Raw genomic sequence first — 12,522 nt, 5'->3', positions numbered from 1 at the left:
TCACCGGAGAGGGCAGATGGGGCCTCAGTTTAACGTTGCGTCTGAAAAACAGCACCTCTGACAGTGCTGCACTCCCTCAGTATTGCATTGAGGTGTCAACCTCCATTATGTGCTCAAATCTCAGGGTGTCTTGAACCCACAATCTTCTGAGTCAGTAGCAAGAATGCTACCACTGAGCCATGGCTGACACTTAGATTTCAGTACAAACTTTATCTTTAACATTTTATTGATAATGTAATATTGTTTAGGCTTGTGGTAGGCGTGTCTAGTCCTGCTATTCTTGACTGAGGGATGCATGATGTCACTGGGCACATGAAATAGAAAATATCCCATTCGCAGCCTTCACTTTTATAGCATAAAGTTTGCGCAAATATTATTGCTCATATTAAAAAAGTAAATCCTATTTGCTGTTTATGTACATTAGACAAACACCCTGTTGCAGTGCACTCTTGTCTTCAAATAGATCTTGTCTTTGGATTCGAACATAACCAATCAGGTTAACAAGTTGAAGCGGGATCTTCTACGTTTAATTGACGTAGGTGAATTCTCTGAAGAAGCCCAGTTTAAAGATCCCTGCCAGTCCTACATACTACCTGAGATTATCTGCAGGAATTGCAACTTCTGCCGAGACCTGGACCTTTGCAAAGACCCTTCTATCTTGCAGGTAGGTATGGAGTGATTCATAATTTCTGGCGCTGTTGTGTTTCAGCAAGCAGGCAGCTGTGAGTCTGATCTTGACATATCCAGTTGTGAACATTTGAGGAAATGGATTATTCGCTTTTCAGACATTTCTGAACTATCAGTGTGTGTAATGTAGTGCAAAGTGTGCACTGAGCAATGTTGTATTGCCAGAAGTAAAGAATCAACTTTATTAGGCCCTATTTTATTGAAAAGTTGCTTTTTACATGGAATATTCTGTGCTCATTACTTGTATAAAAAAATTAAATCAAAATAAAAAGATATGGAAAAGTCATCCAGTGGCCATCAGTGTTGATGAAATTCATAGAATCATACAGAAGGAGTCCATTCAGCCCATTGTGTATGTGTCGGCTCTTTGAAAGAGCTATCCAATTCATCCTAATCCCTTGCTCTTTCCCCATAGCCCTGCAACTGTTTCTATTCCAAGTGTATATCCAATTCTCTTTGAAAGTTACTATTGAATTTGCTTCCACCACTCTTTCAGGCAGTTTATTCCGGATCATAACTACTCGCTGAGTAAAAAAAATTCTCATCTCCCCTCTGTTTCCTTTGCCAATTATCTTAAATTTGAGTCCTCTGATTATTGACCCTCCTGTCTGAGAGTAAATAAGGAGAAACTGCTTCTATCAAATTCCTTCATAATTTTGAACACCTCTATTAAATCGCTCCTTAACCTTGTCTGCTCTGAGGAGAACAATCTCAACTTCTCCAGTCTCTCCATACAACTTAAGACATTCATCCCTGGTATAATCTCCTCTGCACCCTCTCCAAGGCCTTGACATCTTTCCTAAAGTATTCCAGCTGAGACCTAACCAGAGATTTATAAAGGTTTTGCATAACTCTCTTGCTTTTGCCTCTTTATAAAGCCAAAAATCCTGTGCATTTTTAACAGCTTTATCAACTTGCCCTGCCACCTTCAAAGGTGTTTTTAATATGGCCTACTCACAATCTGCAGCAAGGTGATGAAATGAGCTGTCAACAGTGCTATCAAGTGGCACTTACTCACCAATAACCAGCTCACTGATGCTCAGTTTGGGTTCCACCAGAACCACTTGGCTCCAGATCTCATTACAGCCTTGGTCCAAATATGGACAAAAGAGCTGCATTCCAGAGGTGAAGCGAGAGTGACTGCCCTTAACATCAAGGCCGCATTCGACCTAACTGAAGTAAATGGTGATCAGGGAGTAAACACTACAGTGGCTGGAGTTATACCTAGCACAAAGAAAGATGGTTGTCGTTGTTGGAGGCCAGTCATCACAGCCCCACGACATCGTTGCAGGAGTTCCTCAGGGCAGCATCCTTAGCCCAACAATCTTCATCTGCTTCATTAGTGACCTTCCCTTCATAATAAGGTCAGATTTGGGGTTGTTCACTGATAATTGCACAGTATTCAGCTCCATTTGAAATTCATCAGATAATAAAGCAGTCCTTGCCCACATGTGGCAAGACTTGGACAACATCCAGGTTAGGGCTGATAAGTGGCAAGTAACATTCGTGCTACATAAGTGCCAGGTAATGACCATCCCTAACAAGAGAAAGTCTAACCACCTCCCATTACCATCACCAAATCCCCCACCATCAACATCCTGGGGGGTCACCATTGAACAGAAACTTTGCAGAACCAGCCACATAAATGCCAATGCCACTAGAACAGGTCAGAGGCTGGGAATTCTGCAGTAAGTGGCTCACCTTCTGACTCCCCCAAAGCTTCTCCACCACTTACAAGGCACAAGTCAGGAGTGTGATAAGAACATAAGAAATGGGAGCAGGAGTAGGCCATTTGGCCCCTTTGAGCATGTTCCACCATTCAATAAGATCATCTACCTCATCTCCACTTTCCTGCACTATCCCCATATCCCTGGATTCCCTTAATATCCAAAAATCTATTGATATCTGTCTTGAATATACTCAATGACTGAGCCTCCAGCCCTCTGGGGTAGAGAATTCCAAAGATTCACCACCCCCTGAGTGAAGAAATTCCTCCTCATCTCAGTCCTAAATGGCCGACCACTTATTCTGAGACTGTGACCCCTGGTTCTAGACTCCTCAGCCAGGGGAAACCTCCTCCCTGCATCTACCCTGTCAAGCCCTGTAAGAATTTTGTATGTTTCAATGAGATCACACCTCATTCTTCTAAACTCCAGAGAATATAAGCCTAGTCTACTCAATCTCTCCTCATAGGACAATCCCCCATCTCCGGAATCAGTCTGGTGAACCTTTGTTGCACTCCCTCTATGGCAAGTCTATCCTTCCTTGGGTAAGACGACCAAAACTGTACACAATACTCCAGGTGTGGTCTCACCAGGGCCCTATATAATTGCAGTAAGACATCTTTACTCTTATACTCAAATCCTCTTGTAATAAAGGCCCACATACCATTTGCTTTCCTAATTGCTGTTAACTTTCAGTGATTCATGTACAAGGACACCCAGGTCCCCCTGAACACCAACATTTCCCAATCGCTCACCATTTAAAAAATACTCTGCTTTTCTATTTTTCCTACCAGAGTGAATAACTTCACATTTCTCCACATGATGTTCCATTTGCCATGTTCTTGCCCACTCACTTAGCCTGTCTATATCCCCCTGAAGCCTCTTTCCTCCTCACAACTTGCATTCCCACCCAGCTTTGTATCATCAACAAACTTGGATATATTACATTTGGTTCCCTCATCCAAATCATTGATGTAGATTGTGAATAGTGATGGAATACTCTCCACTTGCCTGGATCGGTGCAGCTGCAACACTCAAGAAGCTCAACACCATCCAGGACAAAGCAGTCCATTTGATCAGCGGGCCAGCCACCACCTGAAACATCCACCACTGGCGCACCATGTCTGCAGTGTGTACTATCTACAGGATGCAGTACAACCACTTGTCAAGGCTTCATCAGCAGCATCTCCCAAATCCATGACCTCTGCCACCTAGAAGGACAAGGGCAGCAAGCGCATGGGAACACCATCACCTCCAAATTCCCCTCCGTCAGACACCATCCTGACTTGGACATATATCGCCATACCTTCGGCGTCGCGGAGTCAAAATTCTGGAACTCCCTACCTAACAGCACTGTGGGAGTACCTTCACCGCATGGACTGTAGCAGTTCAAGAAGGCGGCTCACCACCACCTTCCCAAGGGCAATTAGGGATGGGCAATAAATGCTGGCCATTGCTGGTGACTCCCATAACCCAAGAATGAATTCTAATGAATTTTTTAAAAAAGGAACTGCTTCTGTAGTAAAGTAACCGTCACAGTTACTACACGAGGACAGGAGTACAGCTCTTTTCTAAACATGCTGCTTTGTACAAAACATGGGTAGGGCTTAAGTATAAATACATTTTAATGATTGAAACCTTTCTTTGAGTTTATTGTGCACAGACCAATATGCTGGCACTTTGGCACGTCTTTTCTCCATTTTAATATTCTAATTTTAAATGCTTTAAAGATTCCGTCTCGCTTCCATGCTTTTTTAAAATTAAAATTTCAATTTTCTTTGGGCACTGCTTTGTGCAATATAATCACGTGCTTTATGTATATAGTTGCTTTAGCTCTTGTTGCTTGTGTTTTAGGGTTTAACGCCGGAAAGTTGCAGACAGTGATTCTAACTCTTTGTATTTTTGGCAGGACGGCACGGTGTTACCAAAGTGGTGTTGCACTAATTGCCAGACTGAATATGACTCTGATTCCATAGAAATGGCACTAGTAGAAGCACTGAAGAAGAAAATGATGGCCTATACACTCCAAGATTTGGTACGTTGACACATTCTAATACTTTAAGCAGCACGTGGCTGAGCCATTGCTATATCCCCTTTATTCTAGCTATACCACATACGGGATCCACACCCACCTTATTAAGGAAGACGGGCAGTGTTGCGGATTTATGACCAGATGTCACTAACATATTTTATAAATAATTATTCTTTCATTTTGACATTGTACAGTATTCTTGAATAATAGACCTGGGAATCTGAATGAAAACCTAGTGCCAGAATCTTGGGTCTAACAATGATTTTAGCCCTAAAGAACCAGTTTAGAATGCAGGTTTGGGGAATATTTTTAAGCAATTCGGCACAGAAGAGAGATGGAATCTTAAAAGCATTCAGACTTAGAAATTGCATCTTACTTTTTGCTCCAAGTTAAAAAAATATGTGCCAAAGTGCCAGGATATAGATCTGTGCCCTGATGCCCAAATAGGAAGAAGGGCACCAAATTGGGCAAGTCAAATTTCTGTTAGAAGCAAATGAACTCCTTTGAATATTGAAGAACATCGCACTACTTCCAATACTTGAATGTCTCACTTGTGTCTTGGTGACCAGAAGTGGGCACAGTACAGTGTGATCTGACCAGAGCAATATACAGTTGATCAGAACTTCCTCTGATCTTCCATTCCACTATTTTGGCTATGTAGTACAACATTATCAGTTGCTGTGCATCGGTTGGACATGTTGACCGTCAAATCTACTGAGACTTCTAAGTCTTTTTTAACTCGTCCTTAACTTTTTCAACACCATTCCTCGATTATATGTGTGGCCTTTTTTCTTACTTTATGTTCAGTACCCTACATTTGTCTGTATTAAATTTCATTTGCCATTATTCTGCCCACTTGGATACTTTTCCCAACTCGTTCAGTAATTTCTGAGCTGCGACCCCACCTCCCCACCCTGGTACAGTTTCTTAGTGGTGGTGATGCGGGGGAAAGCTGTGTTTATTGTGGGTTTCACTAGGAAACCTGTGTGTTTCAATTGATTGCACTGCTTAACACTTTTGTGTTGAATTCCCTTGTGTGTTATTTTAATGCCGTTGTTAATCTGTGTAAACTAAATAATTAACTACCACATCTTCCCTATTAGTGTGCTAAGAAAGAACTGTTGGACAAGATTGAATTTCCTTTTTGTTTCTATAGATTTGTTCAAAATGTAAAGGCATCAAAGAAGCCAACATGCCTATCTACTGTAGTTGTGCCCGGGACTTCAATTTGACCATTTCTGTGAAGGTATATTTCATTCCATACCAACATATTTTGGCATATTTGGATAAAAGTTGTACATCACTGTCAGAAGTTTTATCTGATTTTGGTAGAAAATAATTACTTTTTTTCCCCCTATTGTTACTTATCTGCTTCGTTTTTTTTCTCAATTTTCAGAAAAATCTTAGAATAGCTAGAAATTGTATTGAGAATCTCCAGACTTTTAATTTAGCATCTATGGCCCCTTCTTCCCCATCACTGCATTCTCCCATCCCCCCCAAAAAAGCTGAATTTTCAACTGCATCACAGTCCCTCTTGTGTTTATATGCTAAGTAAAATAAAAGACTGATCTAATGCATGCATTTTGTTTTTTTTGTGTGTGTATATAGGGATTTATGGAGCAAATCCAGGTATTCAGGAATATTGCCAGACACTACAACATGCCCTTCCTGTTGGAGACTGTTGATTGGATGTTTAGGATGAATACACACTTGAGGCCATGAAGACGAAAGAATTAACAAGATGTATAACATGTGTACTACTTGAATGAAATTATGGACATCGCTGTTTGTAGGTGCATACAGAGTTAACCCTTTCTACATGGAAGGGCTGTTTAAATCGGTTTCTCTGAACCCAGCAGATGCTGCACATCCCAGCATTCCTCCATTCTGGTGGATGACATGGGTCTTGGTAGCAATCAGCTGATTGGGATGGGACAATTCAAGCATAGCAAGTTCTTCAATAGTGGCAAAATTACCCTCTCTGTGGCACTGTTGGATGGTGAGACGGGTTTCTTGAAAGAATGAACATCATCCATCTCGAAATGCTCCCTGATTTATTCAAGCTTGGATGCTAGTAAATTAACTTAGTAACTTTGTTCAATAACTTCCAATTCAGATCCGTACTTATTCTTATCTATGTGTAGTACTACACTACTGAGAGGGGATTACAATGTAGTATTGTAATGTATGCAAAAGGGTTGAAGTGTCATAAACTGTTCCGATTAAGCTCAAGCAATTTAGAAGCTCCACTTGTACCTTTAGAATTAAGTTCTAGTCTTGAATTCTGTCCCTGGTATATGTTGTGTCTAATTTATGCAGTACGTAGAATTTTATGGAGGCCTTCTGTGGAAATACTGGGTCTGTAGCCATTTGGGGGAATTTCGGAGAGTTTTGACCAATGTTCACAGAAGTTATTCCTCCTTTCCCAAATGCTTAATGCAGGTTTATAAAATGATCATGGAGCAGTCCTGCATCGCATGGAGGAGCTGATGGGGGGAACTTCCAAACGGTGTAGATTATAACTACTCCATGTGTGCCCTTGTGCTAGTTGTAAGTATTGTATGTACTGAATATCATCAGCTGATTTTTATCTCTGAACCATGCATTGTATGTGAGATATCAAAAGAAAACTCTTACGGTAGACCCCTGACAAATGACAGCATCAGTGGAATTATCCAGTATTCTAATTGGTGATATTGTAGATTTAAATTGTACTTTAAAATGATTCTGTCATTCAACCTGTGAAAGCATATTCACAAATGTATTTTTCACCACAAAGCCATGAAAGTATACAAATTTTTTTTAACTTTAAAAAAAAAACTTGTAAATAAAATTGAATAATTTAGTATACAAGAGGTTAGGATGTTCTAATTGATCCACGTAACCAGACTAAATTAGGCCATGAGTGTCTACACCAGCATAGGCTAACAAGCAAATGGTGCTTGGTCGATTTGTTTGTGCAGCACAATTATTTAATTAATCAGATTGGAAGCTGTTGGCTCTGTCTGTATAGGTAGTTGTAACCTGTGTAGTGGTCTTTCTTAACTATTTTTTAACCTTCAGTTTCTTAAAGGTCAAACATTTTAATGAGTTGAGGAAGCAGTTAATGGCCCACCCCTCCAATCTTGCAGGACATGAGCTGGAAAAACCACCTTAAATGTGAGGCTAAAGTAAGGAAAAATGATGCAACTGCAATTTTTTTTTAAGTTGGCTGATTGTGTTTAACAATAATGTAGGCTAGTGTTAATAGGCCTATGCATCTGGGCCTCCGCCACTGTCATATTCAACTGAAGATGATGGGAAGAAAGACGAGTTGGTGGAATTGGGTTACATTTGAACTGAAAAAAAATATTTTATGGCACATGTCCTAATGTTTGGGCAGAATTGTTATTTTTTTTGTCTGATCTTTTTAATGTATGATTGCTGGAAGCTTTGTGCAGTCACTACAGGAGGAGGATAATTAATCCCTGTTACTGGCATGATTTGCTGTTTTGACTGTGTTGGCATTCCAACCTGACTGAGCAGAGTTTGTCTTCATTCATTCATAAATCAACCAAATCTATCACTACCTTTTCAATTCATGTTCTGGTTTCAAATCCACCAATTTGCAGTTTAACTAGGTATATTATACTTGGCTACGAGTGTTTGGGGCAGGATAATCCCTACATAAGGGTTTGAAGGAAAAGGGTTACTGTTCTTCACAGGGTCTTATTGAGGGTGTTGTTTGTTCTTGATGTGTTTCCAAACTGTTCCTATTTTTGTTTGAATACTTGGTGCAGAAATCTGCAGAGAGCTAGTTGGTTATGATTATAAATTCAATTTGTTTTGTTTTGGCAGTTTTGTTTAGGGTTGTTTACTGCAAAAAGTGCTGCAGTTAAACAATCTGAAGAGCAAACCTTTTTTTCCCCACTGTAACTGAACTTTGTGCTGAAATTGTGTGAATATTTTTCAGTGTAATACAAATAAAAATATTGACACTTCTGTGGTACTTTGGGACACCCTCACTCTTTCAGGTTGGTTTGTGTTTAACTTGTGTACTAATGAACAGTGGTACACAGCGGCAGCGTAGTATTACATAATATTTACAGCACAGAAACAGGCTAATCGGACCGCATGAGCCTCCTCCCACCTTTCTTTTAACCCCATCAACATATCCTTCTATTCCTTTCTCCTTCATGTGTTTTATCTCGCTTCCCATTAAATGCATCTATGCTATTCCTGAACTAGTCCTTGTGGTAGTGAGTTCCACTCTCTGGATAAAGAAGTTTCTCCTGAATTCAGCATTGGATTTATTAGTGACTATTTGTAACATTCGGGGCCCGAAAGTCCATTGTCAAATGTATATTTCGAGTATTAACATGGCTCGTCCACAGGGAAAAGTCCATCCAAACTACACCACAACCCGTGATATACAGGTCATGACCTGTTGCAGTTGACTCTTGCTGACATTAATATTTAAAAACAAAGTTAAAACTGTAATCGGATCCATTGAACACGCCAGGGAAACCTTCTCCTTCTACTGGATCCATCCTGTTTCATCACATAGCCACCACATACACATTTTGCCAATCGAAGTCCTGTGAATTTTCTGGAATGCAGATCCTACACCAAATCACATGTCATTGAATATCTGTAGAATTTCAAGGGTTAACAGTACCGTAAGCCTAGAGATATCCTTAGCAAATGTTATATGTTTCTCTCTGTAGAAATTCCATCAATGAGTTATTCTTGTTAAACCATTTGCCTCTAGCACCTATGACCAAACCGAAGAAGCTAACGGATGTTCCTTTTGTTAAACAGAGAACTTCTTGTTGTAGATGACTGTATTTATCGCACTTTTCACTCCAGGCTTTTTCTAACGACATGCTGTTGTCCTCCCATCTAACGGTAACATCTACCACACCAACTACCGATCCTTTCTTGAAGTTTAGATCAGGCTTCCATATTTTCCCCTCATTGTCAATTAACCTGGGCTCCACGAATGTTATCCAGCCATATTTCGACACATGATCTTTCAACCTCTCCACTATCTTATTGTGTCTTTTTATTCTTGTATTCTTCACTGCATAACATCGGCCTGAAATATGCGCCAAAGTCTCATTAACATTATTACATCTCCTGCATGTTTTTATTGCATTGGGTCTACCATATGACAGAGTATATCTTGTTGGGTACAGATTACACCTGAGCAGAATTCCTTTAATGAAGCATGACTGTTTCATATTATGAAATGGGTTAATCCAACTATTGGATATTCTATCGTTTCTAAAGTATGTAATTCCATTTCCCTGGACTGGGAGATCCGCCCACCTCTCAAATTCCCGCAACCGCCATTTTTCATATCTCTTCCTAGATTTTGTTCTTTTAGTTTGGAGTTGCACAGGTGCCCACCTCAGCTCAATCGCTGACTCTGGTACTGTGGGAGAGTCACTGCCTATAGTGGCTGAATTTGCTCCCTTTTTTACGAATTCCTCTATTTCCTTGAGCACTTTGATCTCCCTTAACCTCAATATGGAATCGGTGCTGCTCTCGCCACAGAACTCTAAGGAGTCCCTGATTACTACATCATTAGAATTCTCCATCGATTCGAGTTTCCTAATGATGGCGGATGGTATAAGGACTTCTAACTTAGGCAGGCATAAACCACCGTCCCTCCTGGCTGAGTATAAGACACCGTCCGTTATGTCTGCAGGTAAATGTAGGATATTTTTAACTCCCCTTTTGATTGTTCTATCAAGCTGAGTCAGGGTGTTCTGGGACGCCTCTGAAAGGGTGAGATGATAATATAATCTCGGAATAACAAAAGTCTTATGTATCTCAAACTTTTGGGTGGGCTTAAGTTTGGCCTGCCCAAGACTCGTTATCCACCCCTCCAGTTTGTCAGCCCATCCATCCTGTGCAATACCGGACCACGGATCTATTTGTGCACCCAGGTAGCTTTCCGTTTCTCCAGGTGGGATATATCTTATTGGGAACCCATTCAACCACCAGTTATCAGTGTGGTTGTAAATAAAGGTCTTCGCTTTATTTATAAAATGGAATCCTGCTGTCTTCCTCACATTAATAGTTAATCCAGTGTTTTCACAGAAGGCCTGAATAATTTTGATGTTCTTTGCCATTCCGTTATATGAATCACTGAGGACAGCTATATCGTCCGCAAATGCCAATGATGAGCATGATATTATCTTCCTATTGTATTTCATATTCACCCCCATCTTCGCTTGTTCGAGCGTGCGAAGGAGAGGGTCCATTGTTATATTAAATAGCATTGGTGAGAGTGGATCTCCCTGTTTGACTCCTGTGAATTTGTATTGAATCGGTACTGAATCTGTCCCCCTCGACTACAGTAGAAGTATTAGTGTATAAATCTGAATGAGTTGAATAAATGTTTTGGGCATACCCATCCTTCCAAGAGATTTGGAGATCATTTTATGTCTGACTGTATCAAAGGCTTTAGCCAAATCAATAAAGACAACTGCAAACACTCTCCTATTTCTTTTCGATCCCTTGATGATATTTTTCAGGATCGCAATGTTCTCGTTGCAACCTGGCGTAGCTGCAATGAATCCTTTTTGGCGAGGATCCAACTCTACTACCTCTCCCAATCTTCTCTCCATTATTTTATTAAATAATCTGAGCAATATTGGCCCGATGGTAATTGGCCGCCAATTGTCTATATTGGTTAATAACTCAGCCTTGTCCGTTTTAGGTATAAGAACCGTTCTGCTTTTCTTAAGAATTTCTGGGATGGAAGCTGTATTAAGCCAAAGTGTAAAGAGGCGTGGGAGTGTTGTTTCATCCTCAACTATGAGTTCTGAAATCTGGTCTTTTGTCATCCCGTCTGGCCCGGCTGCTGTATTTTCCTCTATTCCTGCCATGGCCTCTCTATCTCCTCTTTACAAATGGCTGCCATTAATTCGCCGTAGTTTTTCCTATCTGTATAAACCGGAAATTTATTGATATTTGCCTTATTGTTAGCAACGGAAAGTTTTTCTGTGAAGTTCTTACCTAACTGATCTTTATCCAACGGGCAGTTTGACATATTAGGCGCACCCATTATCTGTCTGGCCAATCTTTTCTTGTCCTTTTGGTACAATATCTGCATTCTTTTGTATTCTGCCTTTTTAATCGCCCTTTTTGTAGCTCTAGAGTTTTGAGCGGTTCCTTTCATCCTCCTCTCCCTGCCTCCTTTGGGCACCTGAATGCGTCTGGACTTCCGGGGTTTTACTTTTTTGAGCACTAACTCAGTAATGCTCTCAATCACCCCTAAACTCTGGGCCTTGTAATCCCTGCCTTTCTGAGTACGCAGTAGGCCCTCCGCTCTGCAGAGTTGCGCCTCGAGCTCTCTGAGTCGGAATACTGCCAGCATCACGTAGTATTCTCTTGTCACTGCCTTGTTGTACTGGGTCATCTACCCTCTCAGTGGAATCAGATCCTGCTCTGCCACACCGGTGTCTAATGCGGCTGCTGCTGCCATTCTAGCCTCTTCTTTCTGAATGATTTGTCTTTTATCGGAGATTTGTTTGTTTGTCTTAGTTGTTAAAATTTCACTAATTCTTATATTAATATCTTTACAGCCCTGGAACTGGTTTTCAAGCTCTAACAGGCGCTGTACTTCCTCGACAGACCAAACATAATCCCGTCTTCCACTTCTCTGCTTAGACATGAGCAGTTTTATCCTTGCCTCCTTCCTCAGTGTTGGATGCTGATGTCTTTCATGTTGGCTGAGGCCATTTTGCGTCGTAAACCTGGCCTCACAAGCTACACACGAAAATAGGTCTTCTGACACTAACACTTTCTTTCCTTTACATTTGCGTTTTGGCAGGCAGTAGATCTGTATTCTCCTGTTTTATCGCATTTGGAACATTTGGTGGTAAATGACTTGAGTTGATGTTTATTCAACAGATGTTTCCTAAATGAGCTGACCGTTTGACATACTTCGTTGCACTCTGTGCAGAACAGACCATCTACAGGGTAGTTAATCGTTATTGGGGCCTTACTGTTACGATTGTCTACAGGCTCTATACTAACGACTTCATAATATGTGTTAGTGGATGACTTCTCTGGATCTGGCTCTAG

General features: G+C 40.8%; 1 protein-coding gene across 1 annotated transcript in view; it reads left to right on the top strand.

Annotated features, from left to right (window-relative positions):
- The window catches only part of pole (polymerase (DNA directed), epsilon), a 120,210-nt gene extending 109,283 nt beyond the window's left edge, over window positions 1–10,927 (top strand). Inside the window, exons 46-49 of the mRNA XM_085961447.1 lie at window positions 464–664; window positions 4,321–4,446; window positions 5,600–5,689; window positions 6,052–10,927. Coding sequence (XP_085817573.1) covers window positions 464–664; window positions 4,321–4,446; window positions 5,600–5,689; window positions 6,052–6,165 — 531 coding nt within the window. The 3' untranslated portion in view covers window positions 6,166–10,927. The remainder of the gene's footprint in view (window positions 1–463; window positions 665–4,320; window positions 4,447–5,599; window positions 5,690–6,051) is intronic.
- Window positions 10,928–12,522: the final 1,595 nt, after the last annotated feature.

The sequence above is a fragment of the Somniosus microcephalus genome, chromosome 19, assembly GCF_052327205.1.
Source record: "Somniosus microcephalus isolate GS21.2 chromosome 19, FLI_Smic_1.0, whole genome shotgun sequence".
NCBI classification, from domain to species: domain Eukaryota; kingdom Metazoa; phylum Chordata; class Chondrichthyes; order Squaliformes; family Somniosidae; genus Somniosus; species Somniosus microcephalus.
The sequence above is the reverse complement of the archived record's forward strand: the minus strand, read 5'-3'. Positions and strand labels throughout refer to the sequence as shown.